We start from the raw sequence: 27,823 nt of genomic DNA, 5'->3' as shown, positions 1-27,823 counted from the left end.
AAAGGTCACTCCAGGGATGCTAGATGGTTCAGTTTTAAAAATATCAATTAATGTAATCCACCATACTAACATGTTTTAGAATGATTCCATGCAGTAAAATAATTTGACAAAATCCAACACCTATTCGTAATGAAAAAAATTAAAACTCCCAGAAATATAGGAAAAGAGACTATTTTCTTTTACTTGATAAACAGCATCTAGAAAAAACCTGCAATTAACATTTTATGTAGTTGTGAAAGACTGAATGCTTTTACCTTAAGTTTGGGAACAAGGCAAGGATGTCTGCTCTTAGCACTCTTATTCAACATGCTAAGAATCAAAGGGAGTACCCTTATATTGGTAAAGCTTACCCTTTTTCTTAATGGCTAAAGACTTAATGCTTTCCCTTTTAATAGTGGGAATAATGCACGGATGTTTGCTCTTACTCTTACTCATCTCAGTGTTGCAAATTTTAGCCGATACAAGAAGGCAAAAAGAAGAAAAAAGACATACATACACATTAGAAAATAAGAAATAAGACTTTTCCCTATTTGCAGATGGCATAATTGTCTATGCAAAAAAAAAAAACATGAAATCTCAAAAAAAAAACTTCCTAGAATTAATGAGTTCAGTCAGGTTGAAGAATACAAGATAAACATACAAAAATCAGTTCTATTTCTTTATGTTAACAGTGAACACATGGACACTAAAATAAAAATGCTATCATTTGTAATCACTTAAAAAAGAATAAAAGGTTTAAATCTAGCAAACATTACAGAATATGTATGCTTAGAATTATACCATGCTGGTGAAAGAAATTAAGATCTAAGTAAGTGTAAAGGCATACTGTGTTCATGGATTAGAACACTTACTGTAGTAAAGATGCCAATTCTCCCCGAATTGATACAAAAAGGAATTTTGTGTATTTCCTGTCAAAATTCCCGTAAGTTTTTTGTTGTTGATATAGTTAAGAGTATTTTCAAATTTACCTGGAAAGGTGGAAGAACTGGAATGGCTAAAACTTTTTTAAAGAAGAAGAAAGTTGAAAGAATCAGTCTACCTGATTTTTATTATATAGCTACAATAATCATACTGAGATAACCGTGGAGGAAGAGATACGAGGATTGATAGAATAGAGGGCCCAGAAATAGATCTACACAAATATGCCCAGTTGTAATTTGACAAAGGTGCAAAAGCAATTCAATGGAGGAAAAATAACCTTTTCAATAAATGGTGCCAGAGTGATTGGACATCTATAGACAAAAAATAATAAACATTAACCCCAAACTCACACCTTATACAAAAATTAAGTTAAAATGGATAATGGACCTAAATGTTAAATTATTGGACTTTTAGAAAAAAAATAAAACAATCGTTGGGCTCTAGAACTAGAAAATAGTTCTTAGACTTGACACCAAAAGTACAATCCATAAGAGAAAAATTTATCAATTTGACTTCATCAAAATTTAAAAGTTTTGCTCTGAGAAAGACCCTGTGCAGAGGATAAAAAGACAGGCTACAAAGTGGAGAAAACATTTGCAAGCTATTTTAGTGACAAGGGACTATTACCTAACCTATATAAGGAACTTTCAGTACTTAACAGCAGAAAAGTAATCCAGTCAGAACACAGGCAAAAGATGTAAAGAGACATTTCACTGAAGAAGATATATGGATGGAAAATAAGCACATTAAAAGCTGTTCAACCTCATTAACCGATAGGAAAATGAAAATTAAAATCACACAGAAATATTACACAACTATCAAAAATAGTGACAACACAAAATGCTGGTGAGTTTGTAGAGAAACTGGATCACTAATATATTGCTGGTGGGAATGTGAAATGGTACAGCCACTCTGGAAAACAAGTTTGGTAGTCTGTTAAAAAACTAAACGTGCAACTGCCATATATTTACCTCAAAGAAATGAGGAATTATTTTACCCAATAACCTCTACACAAATGTTTCTAGCAGCTTTATTTACAATAACCTAAAAACAGATGTCCTTCAATGGTTGAATAGTTAACCATATAGTGGTACACCCAAATAGTGGAATACTATTCAGCAATAAAAATGAATGAACTATCTGTATGTGCAACAACTTGGATGAATCTCCAGAAAATTATGCTAACTAAAAGCCAGTATGAAAAGGTTACATAGGTGTGATTTCTTTCATATAACATTCTTGAAATGACAACATTTTATAAGTGGAGAATCTAATAATGCACTTTTCTGTTTCCAGAAATGAAAATTAAAAGACTTACAGAGGACGTAAGTGCATATACAGTCATGACATTTCAGTCAAGAATAGACCACATATGTGACAGTGGTCCCCTAGATTATACTATTATATTTTTACTATACCTTTTCTGTGTTTACATGTGTTTAAATAAGCAAATGCTTATCATTGTATTACAGTTGTCTACAGTATTCTGTACAATCAAATGCTATACAGATATGTAGCCTGGGAGCAATAGGCTATATTATATAGCCTAGGTGTGTAGTGTGTAGTAGGCTATACCATCTAGGTTTGTGTAAGTACGTTGTATGATGTTCACACAGTGACAAAATTGCCTACTGGCATGTTTCTTAGAATGTGTCTCCATCATTAAGCAATGTGTGACTGTGTTCAAAAAGCTAATAAACATTAAAAACATTGAGCCTCATTGAAATATCCCCAGAAAGATGACTTTTGGGAAGAGGGGAGAGGAAAGAAATGCTAAATTACATTAACAAACAATTTTGAGGGGGAAGGGAAAAAGGGAAGAAGCTCTATATTAAGTATGCACATCCATGTAAGATACAGCCTAATATGTGTTGTGAGTGAAGTGGGGGAATAAGCCCTCCAGTAAATGTCCTTCACTATGGTTGGTTTTTCTTTAATCTCAAAGTGAATGTGATACAAAATAATTCATTTTCTGTTCATGTTGAATTAATCTTGTATTTTATAATTTGGAAAAGTTTAATGATTCATTATTTTGAATGTGTTTTTATACTTCACAGTGAGAGACCAACCACCAATTTGCCTTGATGTTAGACAAAAACAGCGTACATCTATGGATGCATCATCATCCGAAATGAAGGCCCCAGTCCTTCCAGAACCTATTCTTCCTATCCAGCCCAAAACTGTGAAAGACTTTCAGTAAGTTTCAGCTCACTATTATATGTAAATGTGTAGTCATCTGCATGTCAGCACTTTACATAATTTCTTTATTTGAGAAATTAGCTTTTGGATCATTGTAAGGTATTAGCCAAGAGGACCTCAAAAGACTATATGTCTCAAGTTGAACGTGAAAGAAAACAGATATACGAATAATAGGAAGAGTTCGATAGGCTGCAGCAAAATAAAGGAAACACTAAGTAAGAGTCTATGAGTCAAAACAGGCAAAAAGAGATAAAGGTGGTAATTAAATAATAGACTGTTACCATTTTAAAAAATAGGAGTTCATTTATGATGTGACACATACTATAAAAATTATGTCACCATTCAAAAAATCCAGATGCATATTTGAAGGACTAAGTGGGAATGATAAAGACAGAATGTAAACAAAGTCTCCAGAAGTTTAGCTATGAAGGGAAGGAAAGAGTGATAATTGAAAGAGACATGTTAAGGATGATCTTTTTTAAAAATAAGTAAATGGGAAAGTTGAAGCTAGATTAATATCTTAATCCAATTAAGAATTATAAATCAAAAACCAAACACCGCATGTTCTCACTCATAGGTGGGAATTGAACAATGAGAACTCATGGACACAGGAATGGGAACATCACACTCGGGGGACTGTTGTGGGGTTGGGGGAGGAGGGAGGGACAGCATTAGGAGATATACCTAATGCTAAATGACGAGTTAATGGGTGCAGGAAATCAACATGGCACATGGATACATATGTAACAAACCTGCACATTGTGCACATGTAACCTAAAACCTAAAGTATAATTAAAAAAAAAAAAAAGAATTATAAATCCATAAACTATATTAACTGGGACATATTTCCTTATTTGGTTTCAGTATTTCGTATTGCATGTTTGGTGACATTTATTAAAAAGTAATGCTAGTTTATCTGAATAATACTTATATATATATATATATATATACGGTTAATGTGTTTTCATTTTAGGGAAGATGTAGAAAAAGTTAAGTCATCAGGAGATTGGAAAGCAGTACATGATTTTTATCTAACAACATTTGATTCTTTCCCAGAATTAAATGCTGCATTTAAGGTAATTATACATAAAACACATTTTTCATTTCACTTTTAGTTTTAAATTTTCCAAAAATGATAAATTTACCTCATTTTCTACCCAATATTGATTTAAACATGCATATATTATGTATTGATTTCAGAAATTATACAGTACATACAATTATGTAATATTACAAATATTATATAAGTATATGGGTTTTTCTGGGGGGGTGTTGTTTTGTTTTGTTTTGAGATGGAGTCTCACTCTGTTGCCCAGGCTGGAATGCAGTGGTGCAGTCTCAGCTCACTGCAACCTCTGCCTCCTGGGTTCACGCAATTCTTGTGCCTCAGCCTCCTGAGTAGCTGGGATTACAGGTGCCTGCCACCACACTGGCTAATTTTTGTATTTTTAGTAGAAACGGGGTTTCACCATGTTGGCCAGGCTGGTCTCGAACTCCCGAACTCAGATGATCCTCCCATGTCAGCCTCCCAAAGTGCTGGGATTACAGATATAAGCCACCACACCCAGCCCTTAAATATTGTTTTTACTTGCTCTAATGTTCATGTTTAACTCCATTCCTTCACTTTTAAAAAAGAAAGTTATTAAAATAATCTTTGTACATTTCTTTTTATTTTCAGAAATTTTGCCCTAACAGTTCTTTTTTATTATCAGACTAAAAAATCATCAAAATTATGAAGGAATAGTGTGGTTCAAATTTTACTAAGAATAGTCTTTAAAATGTTGAATATACTTAATTCTTAAATTGAATTTGCAGAAAGATGCCACTGCCTCATTTAACACCATTGAAGACTCTGGGATTAATGCTAAATTTGTGAATGCTGTGTATGATACCTTACTTAATACTGTAAGTATTATGACATGCAAGTAATATTATTCTGTGTCTCTTCTGTATTTCAAAAGCAGCCACACAAATATTGTAAAAATCACCTTATAATTACCTTGGAAACTCTGATACAATTTTATAGTAAATGTAGCTGGAATTCTCAGAAAGTTAGATTATTTTATTCTTTTATTTTTTAATTATGAATTAAGCAGCAAATACTTTTACATCCAATCCTTTTTTAGAAAGACTTGCTAAAATCATGCTTTACTTACTCAGCAAAAGGAGGTAAGTTATTTAATTATATTGGAATTGCACTGAATCTGTAGATCAGTGGTTCTTAAACATTAGCCTGTATCAGAATCACAAGAAGGGCTTGTTAAAATACAGAATTTCAGATTTATTAGGTCTTGGGTGAAGCCCAAGAATTTTCATTTGTAACAAGTTCCCAGGATATGTTGATTTATGAGTTCATTTATGATGTGACACATACTATAAAAGTTATGTCACCATTCAAAAAATCCAGATGCATATTTGAAGGACTAAGTGGGAATGATAAAGACAGAATGTAAACAAAGTCTCCAGAAGTTTAGCTATGAAGTGAAGGAAAGAGTGATAATTGAAAGAGACATGTTAAGAATGACCACATTTTGAGAACCATACTGCTATAGATCAATTTGTGAAAAATTGACATCTTTTCAATCCATAAGCATACTGTATCCTTTTAGGTACCTAGGTCTTCTTTAATTTCTCTTGGTAATGTTTTGTAGTTTTCTGGGTAGAGGTGTTACACATTTCTCATTACATGTATTTCTAGGTACTTCATGTTTTTTAATCCTATTATAATTTTATTTTCCAATTGTGACTAATATATGGAAATACTTTCATATATTTATCTTTATCTAAATACAGTTGACCCTTGAACAATGCGAGGTTTAGGGGCGCAAACCCCCCATGCAGTAAAAAAAAAAAATCTGTGTATAACTTTTGACTCCCCAGAAGCTTAACTACTAATAACCTGTTGTTGACCAGAAGTCTTACTGATAACATAGTCAATTAACATATATTTTATGTTATATGTATTGTATACTATATTGTTACAATAAAGTAAGCTAAGGAAAAGGCAATGTTATTAAGAAAAAATAAGGAAGATAAAATATATTTACTATCTATTAAGTGGAAGTGGACTATCATAAAGGTCTTCATCCTTATTGAGTAGGCTGAGGAACAGGAGAGGTTGGTCTTGCTGTCTTAGGTGGCAGAGGTGAAAGAAAATAATGTATATAAGCAGGCTTGCACAATTCAAACCTGTATTCAAGAGTCAACTGTACTTTGCTATATTCATCCATTAATTCTAATAGTACATCAGTAAATTAACTTGGATTTTCTGTGTACACAATCTTGTCATTTGTGAAAAAGGAGAGTTTTATCTCCTTCTAATCCTGTATCTTATATGGATGTATGTATGTGTTTGCATTGACTGGGATCTCTTTCACAATTGTGAATAAAAGAAGTAATAGCAGACCTCTTTGTCTTATTCCCAATATGAGTACTTCACTATTAAATATAAACATCCTTTGTCATTGGAGAAATGAAAATAACATTACACATCCATCAAAATTAATAAAATTGTTTCAAAAACCTTACCAAGTATTGGCAATATTGTGGAACAGTTGGAACTTTCATCCCCTGATGATGTAAGTATAAATTGGTACAACCACTTTGGAAAAATACTTCGTGTGATCTCTTAACATGAAGCATATGCATATTCTGTAACCCAACAATTCCATTCCTAGGTACACTTCTCTGAACTTGATTTTTTCTTGACATTTTAATTTCTTTTGAATTTAAGTCTTTTTTTTTGCAAAATAGGAAATAGAATTAACCTAAGGCAATCTAGTCCTCGAGGGATCCAGGCTGAGTCTTATGATCTTCAGCAGAATGACATCATAATGCAAGGTGCTAGCAATAGTGTGTAAATTCTAAATAATAACCACTTCCCTACATTTTTTATTAGGAAACAGGCAAAAGTCCAATTCTTAAGGGGATGGCATACAAAACATCTTAATCTACAAAGGCCAGAATAACCCAGTTATATACTGAACAACCTATTGGTGAACCAAATCAGAGCTGGCCAAGGATTGGTAAACAGAGAAGGTGTTTACATTTTGAACACTTGCTCTGTGGCTTAAAAAATTCCTGGTTACTGTCAGTAAGAAAGCAAGTAAAAAATATTGCAGATGGACCCACCCTGATACTTGATTTTACCAAGGTCTTTCACTGGAACATGACAGTAGAGATAAGTATAGGTATAAGATAATTATCCCTTGTCTCACTATGTTGCCCAGGATGGTCTCAGACTCCTGGCCTCAAGCAGTCCTCCTGCCTTGGCCTCCCAAAGTGTTGGGATTATAGGTGTCAGCCACCGAGACTGGCCAGGAGAGCTTTCTTTAAACTAAAGGTCAATGTAGCCATCATCTGTGCTGCAGAGCCTTGAGTATTTCTCTTTACTATTGGAGATTCTGGTAGCCAGGTTGGTACTGGATGCCATCATAACATGCTGACACAGCTACAGTTGGAGCACACACCATGCTACCAGTGCACCAAAGGCTTGGCCATGGTTGGCCTAAGGCCCCATGACACAGCCCACCTCACAGCCACTCAGCCTACCCCAGCATGGACCAGTCCTCTCTGAGTTCTTTTGACTTGGAATATTAATGTTATATATGTTAAAAAATTAAATATATAGATATGAGGGAAAAAACCCTAAAATGGAATACAAACAGAAAATAAACCTAACTGTATTTTGAATGAATACTATAACCATATTTTCCAAAACTCACTAAAAAACATTCATACATAGTACTTTATATAATCCTAACTAAGAAAACACACACAAAGACTGTAAACAAATCTTTAACTTTTAGTAGTTTGGGTTTTTTTCCCCCCTCAGGGGTATAGACAAATAATTCTGAAATTATATTCTATGTATTGTTGAACTAAACAAATGAGTAAATATATCAATGTTGCTGGGAGTCAGGTTTCTCATTTTAGAAAAGGGAGATAGAAATATGGGATGAGGGAGGCTAAAAACAGTTTTGGGAATTGAATTAGAATTGGAGGCATTGTAATGATCTCATGGTTTTTAATAGATGTAGATACATGTGTGTGCATGCGAGTGTGTATGTTCTAGCCCTGTGCACTGAAAGGGTCTACAGCAATAACATCCCTTCACTATACTGAGCACTTCACTATACTTATCTTGGTTTCTAAATACCATGTCACACTAAAAGAACCACAGCTCCCTAGAGAAATGGCTAATTCTACGACCAAGGCAGGGAAAGTACCAAATGAACCTGGATCATCTAGTATCTCACCATTAATTATGATGTTAGCTGTAGGGTTTTTTTTTTTTTAGATGTTCTTTATCAAGTTGAGGAAGTTCTCTATTTCTTGTTCACTGATAATTTTTGTCATGAATGGGTATTGGATTTCATCAACTGTTTCTTTTGCATCTGTTGCTATGATCACATGATTTTTCTTTTTTAGCTTGTTGATTTGATGAATTACATTAGTTGATTTTCAGGTGTTGAACCAGACTTGCATAACCTGAAATAAATCACACTTGGTTGTGTTGTATAATTCTTTTTATGTATTTTTGGTTCAATTTGCTAATATTTTGTTGAGGATTTTTTTGCATCTATGTTCATAAGAGATATTGATCTATACTTTTCCGTTCTTGTAATATCTTTCTCTTTTGAGTATTAGGTTAATGCTGGCCTCACAGAAGGACTTAGAAAGTATTCTCTCTGCTTCTATTTTCTGGAAGAAATTTTAAAGAATTGGTATCATTTATTTTTTAAATATTTGGTAGAATTTACCATTAAAGCCATCTGGGCCTGGTGCTTTCTGTTTTAGAAAGTTAACAATTATTGATTCTGTTCCTTTAATAGACACAGGCTTATTCAGATTATCTGTTTCTCCTTATATTAATTTTGGTAGATTGTGTTTTTCAGTAACTAGGTTATCAAATTTGTGAGCATAGAGTTGTTCATAATAGTCATAAATTATCCTTTTAATGTCTACAGAATCAGTGTGAGAATGATCTTGCGTTTAGTAATTAGTGTGTTCTCACTTCCTTTTGTGATTAGTCTGGCTAGAGGCCTATCACTTTTATTGTTCTCTTCAAAAAAATCAGCATTTTGTTGTGTTGATTTTCCCTGTTCCCTTTTTTAAATTTCATTGACTTCTCTAATTTTTATATCTTGTCTTCTACTTACCTTGGATCTAATTTGCTCTTTTGTTTTAGTTTCCTAAGGTGGACACTTAAATGATTAATTTCAGATTTTTTTGCTAATATATTCATTCAGTGCTATACATTTCCCTCTAAACACTGCTTTTGCTGTATCTCACAAATTTTGATAGGTTGTATTTTTCATTTGTTTTCCAAAGGTAAACATAGGCTTACCATATGATCCCTCACTTACACTCATATATATTTACCCAAATGAGTTAACAATTTATGTTCACCCAAAAACCGGCACACAAATGGTTACAGCAGCCTTATTAATAATTACCAAAAATGTCCTTCCATAGGTGAAGGGATAAACAAACTGTGGTACATTCCATATCATGGAAATTATTCAGCGATAAGAAGAAATGAGATACCAAGTCACAAAAAGACATGGAGAAACCTTAAATACATATTGCTAAGTGAAGGAAGCTAGTCTTAAAAGGCTGTTAAAAATAACAGTAATGGAGATTTGGAGCCAAGACGGCCAACTAGATGCAGCCAGGAGGAACATCTGCCACGGAGAGACTGGACATCAGGAAGACTGGCACACTCCAAGCAGATCTTCAGAGAGAAGGCATTGAAATTGGACAGATGGAGGACACAGAAGCTGGGCTGAAGGGAGCTGGGAAACCTGGGTGGGGCTACGAAGTAATGGGATTCATTCTTGACCCCCAGCAGCTCCTGTGGAAAGGGTGAGTTGAACAGGCAAGGAGCAGCCTACTTTCGCCATGGACCTCCAGAATCCTGGCAACAGGAGATTCCATGACCCCCATGGACACTTGAGCTGGCAGGGTGAACTGCTTACACATGTGGGAGGGGTAGGACTCCAGCCTGTGTGGCGCCCAGATGGTTTGGTATGGGTGCAATGGAGCATGACCAGGGATTCTCATCCCTCAAGGCACACTGTGCTCCTCCTGGAGACTTTAGCCTTGAGAAGACTCAGACCCGGACAGAGTAGGGCAGTCTTGCCTGTGAGATGGTGCCAGACCAATGTGAGTGTCCCCCTGACTGCTGGCCTCTCCCAGGGCCCCAGCCTGGCCACACTCACTTGCAGTGCACCCTCGATGCCCAACCAGGGTACTTCCTGGGGCATAGCTTCTTCACCAGCAGACCGCTCCTGACCATCATAGGGTCCAGCAGAGTGGCCCCCACCAACACACACCAGCCTACCTGCAACCTCCCCGCATCACAACCTCCCCTCCATAGCTTTGCCAGCATGCATTTCTCCACAGCCACCTTCCCATTGCTTTGCCAAAGTTTGCGAGTGAGTGGACCTCACTTCTTCCCACCAGTATGCGTGCATACCCCACCATGCTACTGCTGCATGAGTACATGCTGCTGCCCCCACTGGCATGTGGGCACCCAATCATGCCACCATTGCTGCCACAAAAATGCACACGGACACTGGCAACTTGCCCCCCCCCATGCTGACACCACTGCTGGTGCAAATGCATGTGCACAGAATCCAGCATTCCTGCCCCCAACCAGCACCCCACACCTACCACACCACCACTGCTGCCAGCTCAAGAGCATGGAGCAATGCCACAAGCCCACTCCCACTAGTACCTTGCCCCAGCAGATGTGTGTGCATCCCACCACATGGCTCTGAGTGGCTGCTGGCACATGCAAGCAATCATGGATCCAACTGCCACTACCCCAGTCAAATGTTTTTTCTGACACCACTCATCAGAATGTTATTGCCAGTGGACCAAGAAGACCTCAGCCATTTTGGCACAGCATGTTCTTAACCTTGAGGGGCCAGAGAACAAAGCCAGGGGCTCGGTACCAGCACCCTACAGAGTTAGAGCATGCAGCCCAGGAGTGCTGAGCTGAGCCTTGGCCCACTAAAATTTTCCAGAAACAAAGCCATTCAACTGAACCCATTTATACCACAATCAAACCCACAAATGCATCAAAGAAGATAAAAGCAAAAAAAAAAAAAAAAAAATCCCATTCAAAGGATAGCAACTCCAGGAACTGAAGGAACGTCAACCCACTCAAATGAGAAAGAACCAGCACAAGAACTCTGGCAACTCAAAAAGCCATGGTAGTTCCCAGCAATGGTTCTTAACCAGGCTGAAATGACAGAAGTAGAATTCAGAATATGGATAGGAACAAAGATCATTGAGATTCAGGAGAAAGTAGAAGCCCAATATAAGGAATCTAAAGAATACAATAAAATAATACAGGAGATAAAAGATGAAATGATTGTTTTAAGAAAGAACCAAATTGATCTGACAGAGCTGAAAAACTCACTTCACAAATTTTACCCCATCTCTACAAAAAAAAATTTTTTTAAGTTAGCTGGGTGTAGTGGTGCATGCTTATAGTCCCAGGTACTTGGGAGGCTTTAGTGGGAGGATCACTTGAGCCCAGGAGTTCAAAATTGTGGTGAGCTATGATTGCACCACCACACTGCAGCCTGAATGACAGAATTAGACACTGTCTCACTCAAAAAAAAAAAAATCAGTACAGTTGCAAACATTAACAGCAGAATTGACCAAGCTAAAGAATTTCAGAGCTCAAAGACTGATTCTCCTAAATAGCTCAGTCAGACAAAAATAAAAAATAATGAACAAAGGCTCAAGAAATATGGGATTATGTGAAGAGACCAAATCTACAACTCATTGACATCTCAGAAAGAGAGGGAGAGAGGGAGAGAAAGCAAGCAATTTGGAAAGCGTATTTGAGGATATCATCCATGAATATTTCCCCAGCCTCACTAGAGAAGCCAACATTCAAATTCAGGAAATTCAGAGAACCCCTGCAATATACAAGATGACCATCCCCAAGACACACAGTCCTCAGATTCTCCAAAGTCAAAATGAATGAAAAAATGTTAAAGGCAGCTACAGAGAAGGAGCAGATCACCTCTAGTGGGAACCGTATCAGGCTAACAGCAGACCTTTGAACAGAAACCCTTCAAGACAGAAGAGATTGGGAGCCTATATTCAGCATTCTTAACAAAAAGATATTCCAACCAAGAATTTCATATATAGCCAAACAAAGCTTCATAATTGAAGGAGAAATAAGATACTTTTCTGATAAGTAAATGCTAAGGGAATGTAAAAAGGCTAAATGTCTACTTAAAAGGCACAGAGTGGCAAGTTGTATAAGAAGAAAGACCAAACTATATGCTGTCTTCAGGAGACCCATCTCACATACAATGACATCCATAGGCTCAAAGTAAAGCAATGGAGAAAGCTCTAGCAAGAACAATAGAAAAGGAAAAAGAGCAGGGATTGTTATTGCAACTTCAGACAAAACAGACTTTTAAACCAATAACAATCAAAAAAGACAAGAGCATTACATAATGGTATAGAGTTCAGTTCAACAAGAAGACTTAGCTATCCCAAATATATATGTACCTAATACAGGAGCACCTAGATTTATAAAGGAACTTCTTAGAGATCTACAAAGAGACTTAGATAACCACACAATAATAGTGGGAGACTTCAACACCCCACTGACAATATTAGATGATTGAGGAAGAAACTAACAAAGATACATGGGACCTGAACTTGTCATTTGACCAAATGGACCTAACAGATACCTACAGAACTCTCCACCCCAAAACAACAGAATACACATTCTTCTGAACTGTACATGACACATACTTTAAGATCTACCACACAATTATAAAACAATTCTCAGCAAACTTTTAAAAAATGAATTCATATCAACACCATTGCACAATAAACATAGAAATCCATACTGAGAAAACCACTCAAAAGCATACAATTATAAGAAAATTAAAACAGTCTGCTCCTGAATGACTTTTGGGTAAGCAGTGAAATTAAAGCAGAAATCAAGAAATGTATCAAAACTAATGAGAACAAAGATAAAACATACCAGAATCTCTGAGACCCAGATAAAGCACTGTGAAAGGAAATTTTATAGATCTAAATGCCTACATCAAAATGTTAGAAAGATCTCAAGTAAACATAATGTCACACCTAGAAAATCTATAGAAACAAGCACAAACTAACCCCAAAGCTAGCAGAAGACAAGAAATAACCAAAATCAGAGTTGAACTGAAGGAGTTCCATCCCAAGATGGAAGCAGGAAGAAATGGAAACCCTGAACAGACCAATAATGAGCTCTGAAATTGAATCAGTAAGAAACAGCTTGCCAACCCCCAAAAAAGCCCAGAACCAGGTGGGTTCACAGCCGAATTCTACCAGATGTACAAAGAGCTGGCACCATTTCTACTGAAACTATTCCAAAAAATTGAAGAGGAGGGACTCTTCCCTAATTCATTTTGCGAGGCCAGCATCATCTTGATATCATCTTTTCTGTGTGGCAGAGCCACAGACACACGCGCACACACACGCACACACACACAAAGAAAACCTCAGGCCAATATTCTTGATGAACATTGATGCGAAAACCCCTGCAAAATACTATCAAACTGAATCTAAACGCACATAACAAGCTAATCCACCATGATCAAGTAAGTATTATCCCTAGGATGCAAGGTTGGTTCATCCTACACATATCAATAAATGTGATTCATCACGTAACAGAACTAAACACAAAAACCACATGATTATCTCAATAGATGCAGAAAAGGCTTTTGATAAAATTCAGCTTCCCTGTATGTTAAAAACCCTGAACAACTAGGCGTTGAAGGAACATACCTCAAAATAATAGGAATCATCTGTGACAAACCCACAGCCAACATCATACTGAATGAGTAAAAGCTACAAGTCTTCCTCTTGACAACAGCACAAGACAAGGATGCCCACTCTTACCACTCCTATTTAACATAGTACTGGAAGTCTTAGCCAGAGCAGTTAGGCAAGAGAAAGAAATAGAAGGCATCAAAATAGGAAGAGAGGAAGTCAAATGTTTGCAGATGATATTATTCTATACCTAGAAAACCCCAAACTCTCTGCCCAAAAGCTCCTAGACATGAAGAACAATTTCAGCAAAGTTTCTGAATGCAAAATCAATATATAAAAATCAGTAGCATTGCTATACACCAACACTAAGCTGAGAGCCAAATCAAGAATGCCATTCCACTCACAATAGCCACAAAAAGAATAAAATCCCTGTGAGTATTGCTAACCAGTGAGGTAAGAGAGCATTAACAATGAGAATTACAAAACACTGCTCCAAAAAATTAGAGATGAACAAACAAATGGAAAAACATTCCATGCTCAAGGATAGGAAGAATCAATATCATTAAAGTGGCCATACTGCCCAAAGCAATTTACAGTTGCAGTGCTATTCCAATCAAACTACCAATGGCATTCTTCACAGAATTAGGAAAAAAAACTATTTTAAAATTCATATGAAACCAGAAAAGAGTTTGATTAGCCAACGCAATCCTGAAAAAAGAGAACAAAGCTGGAGGCATCACATTACCTGGCTTCAAACTATACTACAAGCCACAGCAACCAAAACACCATGGTACTGGTTCAGAAACAGACACATAGACCAATGGAACAGAACAGAGAGCCTAGAACTGATGACACACACCTACAACCATCTGATCTTTGACAAAGTCCACAAAGGAATAAGGAAAAGATTCTCTGTTCAATAAATAGTGCTGGGATAACTCGCTAGCTATATGTAAAAGATTGAAAGTGGACTCATTTCTTTCACCATATACAAAAATCAACTCAAGACAAATTGAAGACTTTAATGTAAAAACTGAAAGTATAAAAAGCGTGGAAGATAACCTAGGAAATATCATTCTGGACATAGGCCCTAGCAAAGATTTCATGATAAAGATGCCAAAAGCAATTGTGACAAAAACAAAAATTGATGAATGTGACCTAATTAAACTGAAGAGTTTCTGCACAGCAAAAGAAACTATCAACACAGTAAGTAGACAACCTGCAGAATAGGAGAAACTATTTGCGAACTATGCGTCCAACAGAGGTCTAATATCCAGAATCTATAAAGAACTATTTAATAAGCAAAAGCAAACGACTTCATTAAAAAGTGGGCAAAGAACATGAGCAGACACTTCAAAAGAACACATACATGTGTCCAACCAGCATATGAAGAAATGCTCAGCATTACTGATCATTAGAGAATTGCAAATCAAAACCACAAGGACATAACATCTCACACGAGTCAGAATGGCTGTTATAGATATTGAGATTATGAACATGAGACTGTCTAAAATATCTTTGATACCAAATAAATTTTTAGAAGTAGAGAAATTAATAGATTAAACAGCAGATTGGAGACTGCTGGAAAAAGAATTAGTAAACTGGAAGGTAGAAGTGAAGAAGAAATTTCTCAGAGTAGAACTCAGAGGGAAAAAGAGATAAACTATAAAAATAATAAAGATATATAGAGGATAGAATAAGAAAGACTAAACTTCATTGTATTTGGAGTCTAAAAATTATGGCACAGAAAGAATGGGGGTGTATATTTAATACCTGGGAGTTTCCCATAACTGATGTAAGACATGAATCCACAAATAACAGGGGAAACACAATATATACTAAGCAAGATAAAAGAAATGCAGACAAAGTAGTGAAATTGGAACGTCGTAATAAAGATACCTTATAAGTAATCAAAGGGAAAAGACAAATCATTCATAAAGGAAAATTATCTGGCTGTCAGCAGACTGCTCCACAGCAATCTGGGAGCCAAAAACCTGAAGTAATATTTTCAAAATACTAAAAGAAAAGAATATAAACATTGATTGATGTAGCCGGAGAAACTGACTTTCAAGAATGAGGGTGACTTAAGATATTTATAATAAACAAAAACTGCCTTTACCACCAACAGACGTATACTTAAACTTTAAAAGATATATTTTAGAGAGAAGCAGAAGGATCTGAGATATAAGAAAGAATGATGAAAAAGAAATTCATAAATACAGTTGACCCTTAAACATCATGGGTTTGAACTGCGTGAGTTCACTCAGACACAGATTTTATTCTGCCTCTGCCATGTCTGAGACAGGAAGACCAGCTCTTCCTCTTCAGCCTCCTCCTTAGCCTACTTAATGTGAAGATAAAGAGGATAAAGACCTTTATGATGATTGCTTCCACTTAATATATAGTGACTGTATTTTCTCTTGTGATTTTCTTAATAACATTATCTTTTCCCTATCATAAGAATTCAGTGTATAATACATATAAAATATGTGTTAATAGACTATATTATTGGTGAGGTTCTGATCAATGGTAGGCTATTGATAGTTAAGTTTTGGGGGAGTCAAAAGTTATACATGGATTTTTCTACTGCATTGGGGATCAGCATTCCTAACTCTCATGTTGTTCAAGGGTCAACTGTATTTATGTGTCACCCTAAAAAATACCTGCATAAGATTGATGTCTAATGTGTGTGATTTAAGATGAAAAAGCCAAAAGATGGGAGAATAACAACACATAAGTAGAGGAAGCTTATTGGAATTAAAAGTATTCTAAGATGCTCTTATTATAGAGCATCCTAAAGAAAGAGTAGGATATTAACTTTAGGCTTGTTAACTATGAATAATAAGAAATTGAAAGTAACCTCTAAAACAGTGCAAATGGAGCAAATAACTTTCTTAACTGGAGAGTAGGGGAATGGGAAAAAGAAGCATTAAAAAGTGAGTTAAATGAAAGCAAAAAGTAAGATTGCAGAAACAAGTCCAAATATAGGAATACGTAATTGAATAACAAATATAAATTCACTAAACTCACTGGTTAGAAGAGACTATCACTTTGGATTTTTAAAAATTATATTCCATGCTAAGCACAAGAGATACCGAAAAAGGTTGAAAATAAGGGTATATAGAATATATACCAGACACCTTCTAACCCAGAGGAAGTTGAAATCATTGTTACTAACTTCAGAAGATACGGCCTTTAGGAAAGTAAATACTACAGATGATCAGATGGGGAGAAATCACTGGAATTGGGAAGGTTATACAGAAGAAGTTGATTTTTTATTTGCACCTTGGAAGGATTCAACTTAAGTATGCAAAGAGTTGAGCAGTTAGCCAGTGAGTATGTATTGTCTTGGCTTTGGAGATACAGTGTTAAACAAAAATGCATGTCATATACAGCTCTAAGTAACTTATATTCTAATTTCTATTGGGGGCAGGTTACAGATAGAAAATAAATGTGAAAACAAATGTGAAGAAAGATAGTTTCAGATATTGATAAGTGCTTCGAGAAGATAGGGCAATGTAATAAGGAGTGATTAGTGGTTGCTTTTAGCTAGGAAGCTCAGGGAGGGCCTCTGTAAGGCAACAACTGAGGTCTTAATGATGAAAATAACTCAAACCACGAGAAGATCTGTGAGAGCAGCACACTAACAGAAGTGACAGCTAATAAAAAGGCCCTCAGAAGGGAACACAATTGGCAAATTCAGAAATAAGGCTTGTGAGACTAAAGCTTAGTGAATTAGGGAGAAAGGAGAAGACTAGGTTGGTAAGAGATGAGCCTGCATATGGCCATGTGAGTTTAATTGTATTGTAATAGAAAGTCATTGAGTGTTTTAAGCAGGGATCATTTATAGTTAAGAACGATCTCTCTAGATGCTTAGCAGAAAATGGTCTGTAGTGTGTCAAGAGAAAGGAGTTAGGAAGGCCTTGTGGTAGTTGAAGCAAAAGTTGATATTTGGATTAGCAATTTTGGCAATGAAAATAGAAATGTTCAGACTCATATATTATGGAGTAGAGCTAGTAAAACTTCCAGTACATTAGATGTGGCACTCAAAGGCAAGAAAGACAGGAAACTGAGTGGATGCTGTTGCCATTTAATTAGATGAATAAGGCATTTGCGAAGGAGAGATCAAAGTGTTTAAAAAAGAAAAGAGTAGTCCACCTTGTCAGATGTTGCTGAGACATTTTGTAAGGTTTGGACAGAGAATTGACCATTGTCTTTCATAAGCTATAGATAATTGATGACTTTAATAAGAGTCTAGTAAGACTTTAATACGTCTATTTGGAATGAGTTGACAGACAATGAGAAGAGATAGTACAGATAATTCTTGAGAGCTTTCACTATAAAGGGAAGCAGAGAAATGAGGTGGTAGCTAGAAGATGGCCCAAACGAGATGTTTTAAATAAAGCCAATACATCAGTCAGGGTCCTGGTAGTAAACAGACAACACACTCAAATTGGTAAATTGGGTTATTTACAAAGTTGTTAGCAGAGTAAGTGAGACCCTAAGGACAGCACAGTGCCCAGGGGAGAATCTAGAGATGAACCATGGGTGAGAGGGCTGCTTTACAGGAGATGGGACTTTCACTCTAGGGACACCACCGACCCATGACAACCATCCCATGGTGACCCTGCAGGTGGGGACCTGAGGGAACAAATACCCCAACTTCACTCTCTTTTCTTTTCTGCTAGTGCTTTCTATTAGCTAACCCCAATAAGAAGGCAAAGAAGTCTAGTTGATACAGTCCTTCAGAATTGGCTTCTGAGGGCATAGAGCAAAGTGGAGAAGGATGGCAAATCAGTGCCAGTGATATTAGTCTGTGTTGTTATACTGATAGGAATGTTTTAGTAGAGAGGGAGAAATGGATGATACAGGCGAGAAAAGAAAAAACTTTAATAACCATGTCCTTGACAAGGTTATGAGAGGGGATGGGATGTAGGACTCAAATGAAGGGGTTGGCCTTGATCAAGTGCAGTTGCAGGCAAAGTGGTAGAATTTACATTGGGACAGTGAATCTCTTATCTGGGTGCATCTGAGACCCAGAAAGCTTCCCTGTCCCAGACAGGTATGGAAGCCCAGAGCTCCAGGCTCACCACACCTGCCCAATCACCCAGAAATAGGTTTGGAATGGGAAACAATCATGACACAGACCCCCATGAAGTTTCTCCCTGATGGACTGGGAAGTCTTCTTTGTTGAAGACATTGAGCCAGACTAAGAAGGCCCCAGGCTTCTCAGAAACAGGGCAGACAGAGCAAGAGGGAGGACAGAGCAGAGGCCAGAGCCCAGGCAGGCAGGATATGGCACAATGCCACCACCGCAGGCATCCGGGGAGGAGTGCCAAACAGGGGACTTGGCCAGGAAGGCCAGCGTTTGAGTGGCAGATGCTTGCCCCATCCTGTTGCTGGCTTCTTTCTCCGTCCCTGTGTCAAGCTGTGGCTAGATTTCTCAATGAGGGCAAAGGGCGAGAGGAGTGAAAACCGTCTTCTTGAAGTTCTGGGGGCACCTGCCTGCAGGTGGACAATGAGCACCTGTGAGGCCTTTGTCCTTAGCTGGGGTGTGGTCATCTTGATCCTAGCAAAGAGGCTGCTCAGGATGGGGAGGGGATGAAAACCCCTGCAGGTCCAACGCAGATGCCAAGTGTGTAGCAAGGTCATAGCTAGGAATGATGCTGGGAAGGAGGTGTTATAGATTTGAGGAATAAGAAGGTTTGAAATATAGTTGTCTTGGAAGTGTAGAGAAGTAAGTGAACTATAGAAATGTTGTGGGACTGTCAGTGGTATTGAGTGTCCTTTTGAGATTTGTGGTCATAAAGTATGTCCAGTCAGCACATTTGTTTGGTTTTTCTCCTGCAGCTTTTGTTGCTCAGGGGCAAACACTAAGTGGTTGAGCAGGGGTACTCTCTGGGTGTGCAGGGTTACTGTAAGCAGAGGAAGAGAAAGGAATGCTATATTAAATATATATATGTATATGGGTATATGACATAAGAGCTAGGCTGAATGAGTGCTGATAGACATGCCTTGGAAGTAATGGTTGTGGTTTTAAATAAAAACATAATATATGTGTATTGGCATTTGCCTCTTTCATATAACATGACACAAATTTTACTGATTATTTGAAGTTTCTTGTTAATGAAGCTTCTATTCTCCTATAAAGTGTTACCTAGATGTATTTTATTTTCATTTATTCTTGGGATGTTTGATAGTAAATAAGGTTTTTAGTATTTGGATTATTAAACTAGAATGGTAATATTATGTTAATAAACATGTTACTCTTGGATTCATGTTCATTACTCTGTCCTGTCAGGTCAAGGAAAGTGAAATTGTTTTCCAGTTATATAAAAATTCTGTTGGTCATCAACCACCACCATATATGTTTGTGCATGTTGTACGCTACACATACCAGGGATATTCTCATTGTAATCTTATGTCATTGATGCTCTCCAGAGTTCTTAAATGTAAAGTCAGTACTACTATTAAGTGTCAGTCCTGAGTCATCAAGTCTGATTTTAACTATTGAAACAGATCTGTAAATATAATTAATATATACACGTCACCTAAGTAGGTAATCCTAATTACCTTACTGTTTTCTTTTGCCTACAGCCTCAAGACATTCAGAAGACAGTATTAAAGGGAATCATTAACAGCCTGTTACGAGAATGGAAAGGGTAAACTAATATTTTCAATATTTAGCTAATCAGTATAGATGTCTAACTTACACATCATATATCTTTAACATATGTGTATGTATTTTACTCTCAGAAAACATTTCAGTTGAGTTATAATAACATAGATGAGAAAAGAATTATAAGCCATTTACAACAAAGCTGTATAACTTGAGATTTGTGACGTCTCAGTAGGATCTATAGATGGGCATAAAAAGATCTGGGAATTCATTTAAATTGTGTGTAAAGTTTTTTCTATGCAGATATATATGCTTTACAAAAATGGATTGGGTACTTACATCAGTAACCTAACTGAAATAATGAGCATTAAATTTAGCCTTGGGCTTCCTGGTAGCCAGAGTGAAATTTTTCTTATTTCTAATATAGGGACACCTAAGGCCAGCTACTAAAATATTTTTTTCTCTCAGAACTAAATATTAGATTCTTATATAAGGAATCATGGACAATTTAATTAGTAATGTTTTGAACCATGAATATGCATAATATAAAAATGTACTTTTAAAAATACATATTTAAATTTATATTAAAAGTATATTATTTAAATAATAACTTCTATTAAAGCCAAAGAAATACCAAGTCTAGTTTAAAAGTAATACCTAAGTAGAATTCTTAAATGTAATATTACATGTACCATATATATTTTAATAATATTTTAATTGTTCTGATTTTGAAAGAAATTCATGCTTATTATAGAAAATATAGAGAAGGCAGAGAAGTATAAAGAAGAAAGTATCAGTCTGGCCAACATGGTGAAACCCCATTTCTACTAAAAATACAAAAATTAGCCAGGCTTGGTTGCACAGTCCTGTAATCCCAGCTTGCTCAGGAGGCTGAGGCAGGAGAATCGTTTGAATGCTGGAGGCAGAGGTTGCAGTGAGCCGAGATCATGCCACTGCACTCCAGCCTGTTGAGCTGTTGAGAATTTCTGTCTACTGCCTTCACTTTTTATATAGCACATTCCTATTATTGGTTTTTTATATATCTCAAAGATAGTGACTGGATTTGCTTGGACACTACTATTTTAATGTATGTCTTTGTATTTTCTATCTGTAACATAAATTTCAGAATCAATAGAGTGAGACTGTCTCAAAAAAAGAAGAAGAAAGTAAAAAATGTTAACATTCTACAATGTTTTTCTTGTCATCTTTTAAAAACAATTAAAATCATACTGTATAGTTTCATGTGACTTTTAACTTAATGGTCTTTTTCTTAGTTTATTACTCTAGTAATTTGTTTGCATTTTCCTTCTTAAACCACACTTTTAATGTCTGACTAATAACTTAGAATAGGAATGTACTGTAATTTACCTAACCATTCTCCAAGGATGGTTGTTATGTGAATAATTCCACAGTGAACATTTTGTACAAAAATCTTCTTTTCTGAGCATTTATGTAAAAATTTTTTTAGAAATATAATTACTGCATCAGAGTAAAAACATTTTAAGACACTTAATACATTTTGTCAGATTTATTTACAAAGCAGTTATGATAATGTATACTTCTAACAGCAGAGGGCCTGAGACTTCATTGGTATCTTCTTTTAACAAAACTTGGCCTAATTTAATAAATGAAAAGTGGATCTCATTTTTATGTACTTTTCCTTAATACTAATAAGCTTAACATTTTATCATTTGTTGCTATTTTTATTTATCCTTTTATAAGTTTTCCACATAGTTTTGCCATTTTTTATTGCAGATTTGCCTGATTTTCTGTTAGAAACTCTTGCTTATTATAAGAAAATTGACCTTTTTCTATTATATTTTCCTATATCTCACATTTCAGAAAATCAGTTACTAGCCTCAAAAAGAAGAAACCCCTGTTACATCTCAGTTAAGTGTCTGAGGACTGAAGGGTTAAGGCCAAACTGGGAGTTAGCTGCTTCCTGAATATTATAGTAAAAATATCATTTAAAAAATTCTAAGAAATCAAACCTACTCATACAATTTATTGTGCATGCCTGATAATTTATGCAGGCATAAATGACCTTGCCAAGATTATGAAGCTCTAGGTAGGATAGGAAAGGACTTGGAGGAATAGGTGATATATACAAATAGATCTTGAGCAGGCAAGAAAGAAACACTCGTCAGCATAGAGAATAACAAAAGCTTTAATATCTGGGTTTTGTTTTTCAATCCAGGACCCAGTTAGGAATCATGAATTGCATCTGGTTGTCATAGAGGTGAACCATTTTCAATTGAAGAAGTTACTTCCAGATATCTGTGATGTACCAAATAGATCTTCAGCAGGCAAGAAACACTCATTAGCCTTGAGAATAACAAAAGCTCTTGGTCAAATCTGAGACTATGAGAATTCATATTAAGATGGAAAAAATTACTTAGTTTTCATGGTTCTTTCCATTAGAAGCATACTGGATGTATTTAAAGTATGATTTGATTTACAGACATTTCTATGTCACTTTAGGAACGAACCTAGAAACACAAGCATATTTTCTTTCTTTAATACATAAATGTTCTTAAGTAAAGATTATCCTTTATTAAAACAAAAACATAAGTATTCTAAAACTGATTTTTTTTTATTACACTCCTAACTACTTCCAGAGTTAATCATATTTACCTCACAAAATGTTATAGCCTAGTTAGCTCAGTCTTTAGTTATCTTCAGAATCAGCCTAGGAGAGGCACAGAAGCACTTGTATTTTCAGCGTATTATGGACTGTCTCAATAATAATGCATATTAATTTAATCCTAGTTTTTGGCTTTTTTCAACTCAATCTTCATAGAAAAGTTTATTGGTCTTTTTCATTAGATGCTATGAGATTAAACATTCATCTATAATTATTCTTGTTTCTTTTTCAGTCCACGAACAAAAGATGATCTTAGAGCATATTTTATACTTTTACAGGTAAGAGAACCAGAACTTAGTTGAAGTTGTCTAAGTCAGATCTCAATCTCTACATGTATATGTGAAATGATATTAAATATTAAATATCATTTTGGGCAACATTATTGATTCTTTTTAGAATTATAGTTACCTGTAACCAGAATATTTTTAAAAAAGTAAGATTAGTAAGATTAAAAGATTAGTAAGATTTTAAAAAGTAAGAAAAATAAGATTAAAGCCGTAACAAATAAATAATAAGAAGCTAAATTACATGTGAGATTAAAATTTTGATTTAGTTCCTGCCAGAGTATTCAGGAACAAACAGAATGGAAGCACTTCTTCCTCCTCCATTCAAACCTCTTTCTTGTAACTAGTTTTAACAGGCTTCAGGATTTTCTTTTATTTTCCCATCTAGTAGGTTTTTCACTTCACTATGTATTTTTCAATAACTTCAATTAGAATTCTTACAGAAAGATAAAAGGTTTTTTTTTAACTTGTTATAAAGCAAAGATGATGAACTTTTTCCTCTTGATAGATACAGATTAATAGATACAAAAAGAAATTAAGATCCAGACAAATGAAAAGCAATTTTTACTTTTTATTATTTTTTGAGGAAGAAATACATTATTACCATAGCTAGCATACTATTAATACATTTGCATTATTCTTTACAATTTATAAAAGTTGTCCATGTATATTATGTCATTTAAAAGTAAGGAAAACTCTATTAAATAAGTATAGTGTTTAGTACAATATTATGATATTATAATATCAATATGTCTAATGAAAGAACATATACAGGGTAGGGATAGAGAAAGTGAGGAAAGAGGAAATAGTGGAAAAGAGGGGGGAAATGACCAAGAGGTAGTTAAGAAGAGAAATGTAAGGAGGGAAAATAGAGAGGTAAGAGGAGAAAGAGCCAAAACTCAAGAATAAACGTATGTAGAGATAGTAAAAGCTAGAAAGATGACATGAAGCTCAGATTTTAGGTGAGTATATTGGTCAGCCGTAAGCTCTGCTCATATTTTGTTCTTCTCAAGAGCCATTACCAGATGAAGTTATCAACTGAGGTCAGTCCCAGATTTTGAGTTGTTCTGTCAGTAAGTCAGTTTCGAAAAACACATGGTGCTCTCTTATTTTTCACAATTTCAGGAGGTTTTTTTCAATAATATTTATTTTTTCCATGATGTGCTGGACTGTGCTAGAATTTTAGATTTTGGAAACAACTGAAGGTTTTTCTTGGTTTACAAGTATTCCTTCAGTGTCCCTTTATCATTTAAAAGTTGTCAGAAGCTGTATGTGGTTCTCCCCGTGTTCTTTGTGATATATGAGGCTAACTCATTTTACAATGGCAAAAGTTTCACAACCAGCTTTTACTTCATTTTTCTAGCTTTTAGTCAAGGAACACCCAGGTTTTTTGCTTTTAATTGGATGATAGTGGTTGGTACCATTTATGAAGGCACTTTTTATGAAGGTGCTTTATATATATTCTCTTTTTCAATACTCAAAACAACCCTTAAGATAGAGAATATCATTCCCATTTTACAGATGAGGATATTGAGAATCAAAGTGTAAGGAACATGCCTAAGGGCATACGGCTAGTAAGTGGTAGAATTAGCCCTCAGACCCAGATCTGTCTTAACTCCAAAGCCCATGCTCTTTTCACTGTATAGCCGCAGTGTAAATGAAAGTCTCTGTTAATTAAATAACAAATAGGTTATTGTTATTTTATAATCTCAAATTTTGTTTCCTGAATTTACCACTTACTTATTAAGCTTAGTGTCTTTCCTTTTACGTGTTAACAGAATTTTAACCAATTATCTTTAATATCTTTTTCAGAATCCTCAGTTTAATAACACATCTACGTATGTCATCTATGCTCACTTGCTACGACAGATAGCTACTTTAGTGGAAGCTGACCATCATTTCCTAGTTCACTGGTTTAAAAAGTAAATCATTCTATGATATTAAGAACTTTTATAGTCTCACAGTTTTAAGTTTGGTATTAGTAATTTTACAATAAAATATGTTTAAATATTTTCAGGTCTTTAGAAATGGTGCTTATATTCACAATGCTTCAAAAGCCAGTTACAAAAATCTACTTTAGTACTACATAAAGGATAATTAAAAATCTGTTTTTAATGTAAGTAACCAATTTGTTTGCACAAGCTGTTGAGAATTTCTGTCTACTGCCTTCACTTTTTATATAGCACATTCCTATTATTGGTTTTTTATATATCTCAAAGATGGTGACCGGATTTGCTCGGACACTACTATTTTAATGTATGTCTTTTTATTTTCTATTTGTAAATTCATAAATTTCACCATTATTTAAATGGCACTTTCTCCTTACCTAAAAATGTCATTGTAAAATATAGGCTAGCCATCAATATCAATTTGTAAAAGCATAATACTTTTTTCACAGAACTATACCCAAATGAACAATGACTTCTCCATGACTGATAAAAGTAGAAAGGCAAAATATTTCCAAAAGAAATTTTAAATGCAGTAAATTATCATTATTCATAGTAGTTATATTCTATAATGTCACCACAAACATGGAATTAATAAATACAGAACCATTGCTTCAAGGGGAAATACAGGGTTAGGTTCCTGTGAGCCTCTGATCACATTTTTGTCAGCCAATCAATATATAACTTTGCTTTATGAGTGTTTTTTTTAAAGACACTTCATTTAATAGAAGTCATTGATTCATTATCATTGAACTCATGGCTAGCAGCACTATAACTCATGCCTGAATGAAGCTTCTCTAACATACATATTTTCTCTGTAGGGCACATCACAACCTTCTTGTTAGGAACACTAGACAGCATTTTAGCACTACACTTGGCCATTTTGAAATTGCAAAATCACCAACAAAAAGCACCAAATGTGAAAAACATGAAGCTAAATGGATTGCATAAAGGACACTTGCAAAGAGAGAATATTGAGCTAAAACAAGGCAGAACATCACTTTGACCTCAGCTGGGAATGTGCATGTCAGGAGACTAACATTTTTCACATGTCCCCAAATGACCATGAAAACACAAGTATTGATTTGGGGATTAACAATTAAATTTTACCAAGTAGGCAAATTTGGAAATACAGAATCTGTGAATAATGAAGACTGAATATTGAAAGTCTTTAAAATGTTTGTTACTAACTTTATAGTAATTTTGGTGTTTATTTCTCATTTAACTAAGACAGTATTCAAGGTAAGATTTTGTATCTTTTCAAATGTTTGGCAATTTAAGAAATAGAATTTGGGGGAATAGTCTAAAATTTTGTGGCTTAGGATGTAGTTTAATATCTAACAGTTAATTTTGGAAATAGAAAATGTGAATTTTGATTGTAATTATTTTGAAATCTTTACCAGATTGTCCCAGAAGAGGTTCAAACAATTGGTAGAGAGATTGCTGCAATTTATTTCTTTACGGTTGTTTCCTGCAAAGCCTGAAGAATTTCCACCTATAACAAAGTGTTCCTGGTGGATTCCATCAGCCGCTAAAGTGTTGGCTTTACTTAGTAGGTTTTTATTATTCTATCATTTTTTACTTTTTTTTGTTCCATATTAGGGATATTTCTTAAGGATTTCAAAAGACTATAGAGGCATTCCTAAATTTTAAACCATTTCTGTGAAGGAAAGAGTTGTAATTTATTTTCTACTTTGATAATAGATTTCATAATTTATAAGCATGAAAAAAGCTTTATGTCTTTTAGTGAACAGTGTTCTGTATTATGGCAATTAAGTGCATATGAGCTAGGACCCTAGGAGAGAACACGCAGAAATAGGAGTAAATGGCCATCTGCATATTCCCTTTAATACTATTATAATCCTCACCACAAGTTTTTTTTTTTTTAAGCAAGAAACTATTGGCTGCATTTTAACCACAATTTTTAAATTACCCTTTTCATTTGGAGCTACATTTATTTAAAATAGGAGTTGCTAGGTCAAGGCTGTCTTGTAGACATTAAAATGATGTTTTTATTATTAGAATGAATCTTGTACATGTTGGAAAAAGTCTTTATGTTAGAATTTATCTTTACAGATACTGCAAACAGTTTAGTTCACCCTCCCCTTATTCCTTATACTGATTTCTATAATTCTACATTGGATCACATTGATCTCATGGAAGAATATCATACTTGGCAAAACTTTGGAAACTCTCACAGGTATGAACAAAAGTTCCTTTGATTATCCACCTAAATGAAATACTATTCAAAAGAATGACTAGATTTTAAGTTTATATAAAGTTTACACATACGTTTACATATAAATGTATAAATATAGTTCAGACAGTCTTGAAATACCATATTAAAGTATTTTTCTGCTACATTTTGAATTTATGTACATGTTAATGTGGTTTTGGTGTGGTTAATAGC

The 27,823-nt window shown here is 35.1% G+C and overlaps 1 protein-coding gene across 3 annotated transcripts in view; it reads left to right on the top strand.

The window, feature by feature from the left end:
• The window catches only part of HECTD2 (HECT domain E3 ubiquitin protein ligase 2), a 107,626-nt gene that overhangs the window by 50,626 nt on the left and 29,177 nt on the right, over positions 1–27,823 (top strand). Inside the window, exons 3-11 of one of the 3 annotated variants that reach the window (XM_055255759.2) lie at positions 2,979–3,117; positions 4,094–4,196; positions 4,936–5,025; positions 20,518–20,582; positions 23,416–23,461; positions 25,280–25,389; positions 26,644–26,655; positions 26,817–26,965; positions 27,490–27,613. In XM_055255759.2, coding sequence (XP_055111734.1) covers positions 2,979–3,117; positions 4,094–4,196; positions 4,936–5,025; positions 20,518–20,582; positions 23,416–23,461; positions 25,280–25,389; positions 26,644–26,655; positions 26,817–26,965; positions 27,490–27,613 — 838 coding nt within the window. Of the gene's footprint in view, positions 1–2,978; positions 3,118–4,093; positions 4,197–4,935; positions 5,026–20,517; positions 20,583–23,415; positions 23,462–25,279; positions 25,390–26,643; positions 26,656–26,816; positions 26,966–27,474; positions 27,614–27,823 lie in introns of all 3 variants that reach the window. The other 2 variants (XM_055255769.2, XM_055255750.2) reach the window with 2 other exon arrangements.

Source organism: Symphalangus syndactylus, chromosome 2 (assembly GCF_028878055.3).
Source record: "Symphalangus syndactylus isolate Jambi chromosome 2, NHGRI_mSymSyn1-v2.1_pri, whole genome shotgun sequence".
In the NCBI taxonomy this organism is placed as follows: Eukaryota; Metazoa; Chordata; class Mammalia; order Primates; family Hylobatidae; genus Symphalangus; species Symphalangus syndactylus.
The sequence above is the reverse complement of the archived record's forward strand: the minus strand, read 5'-3'. Positions and strand labels throughout refer to the sequence as shown.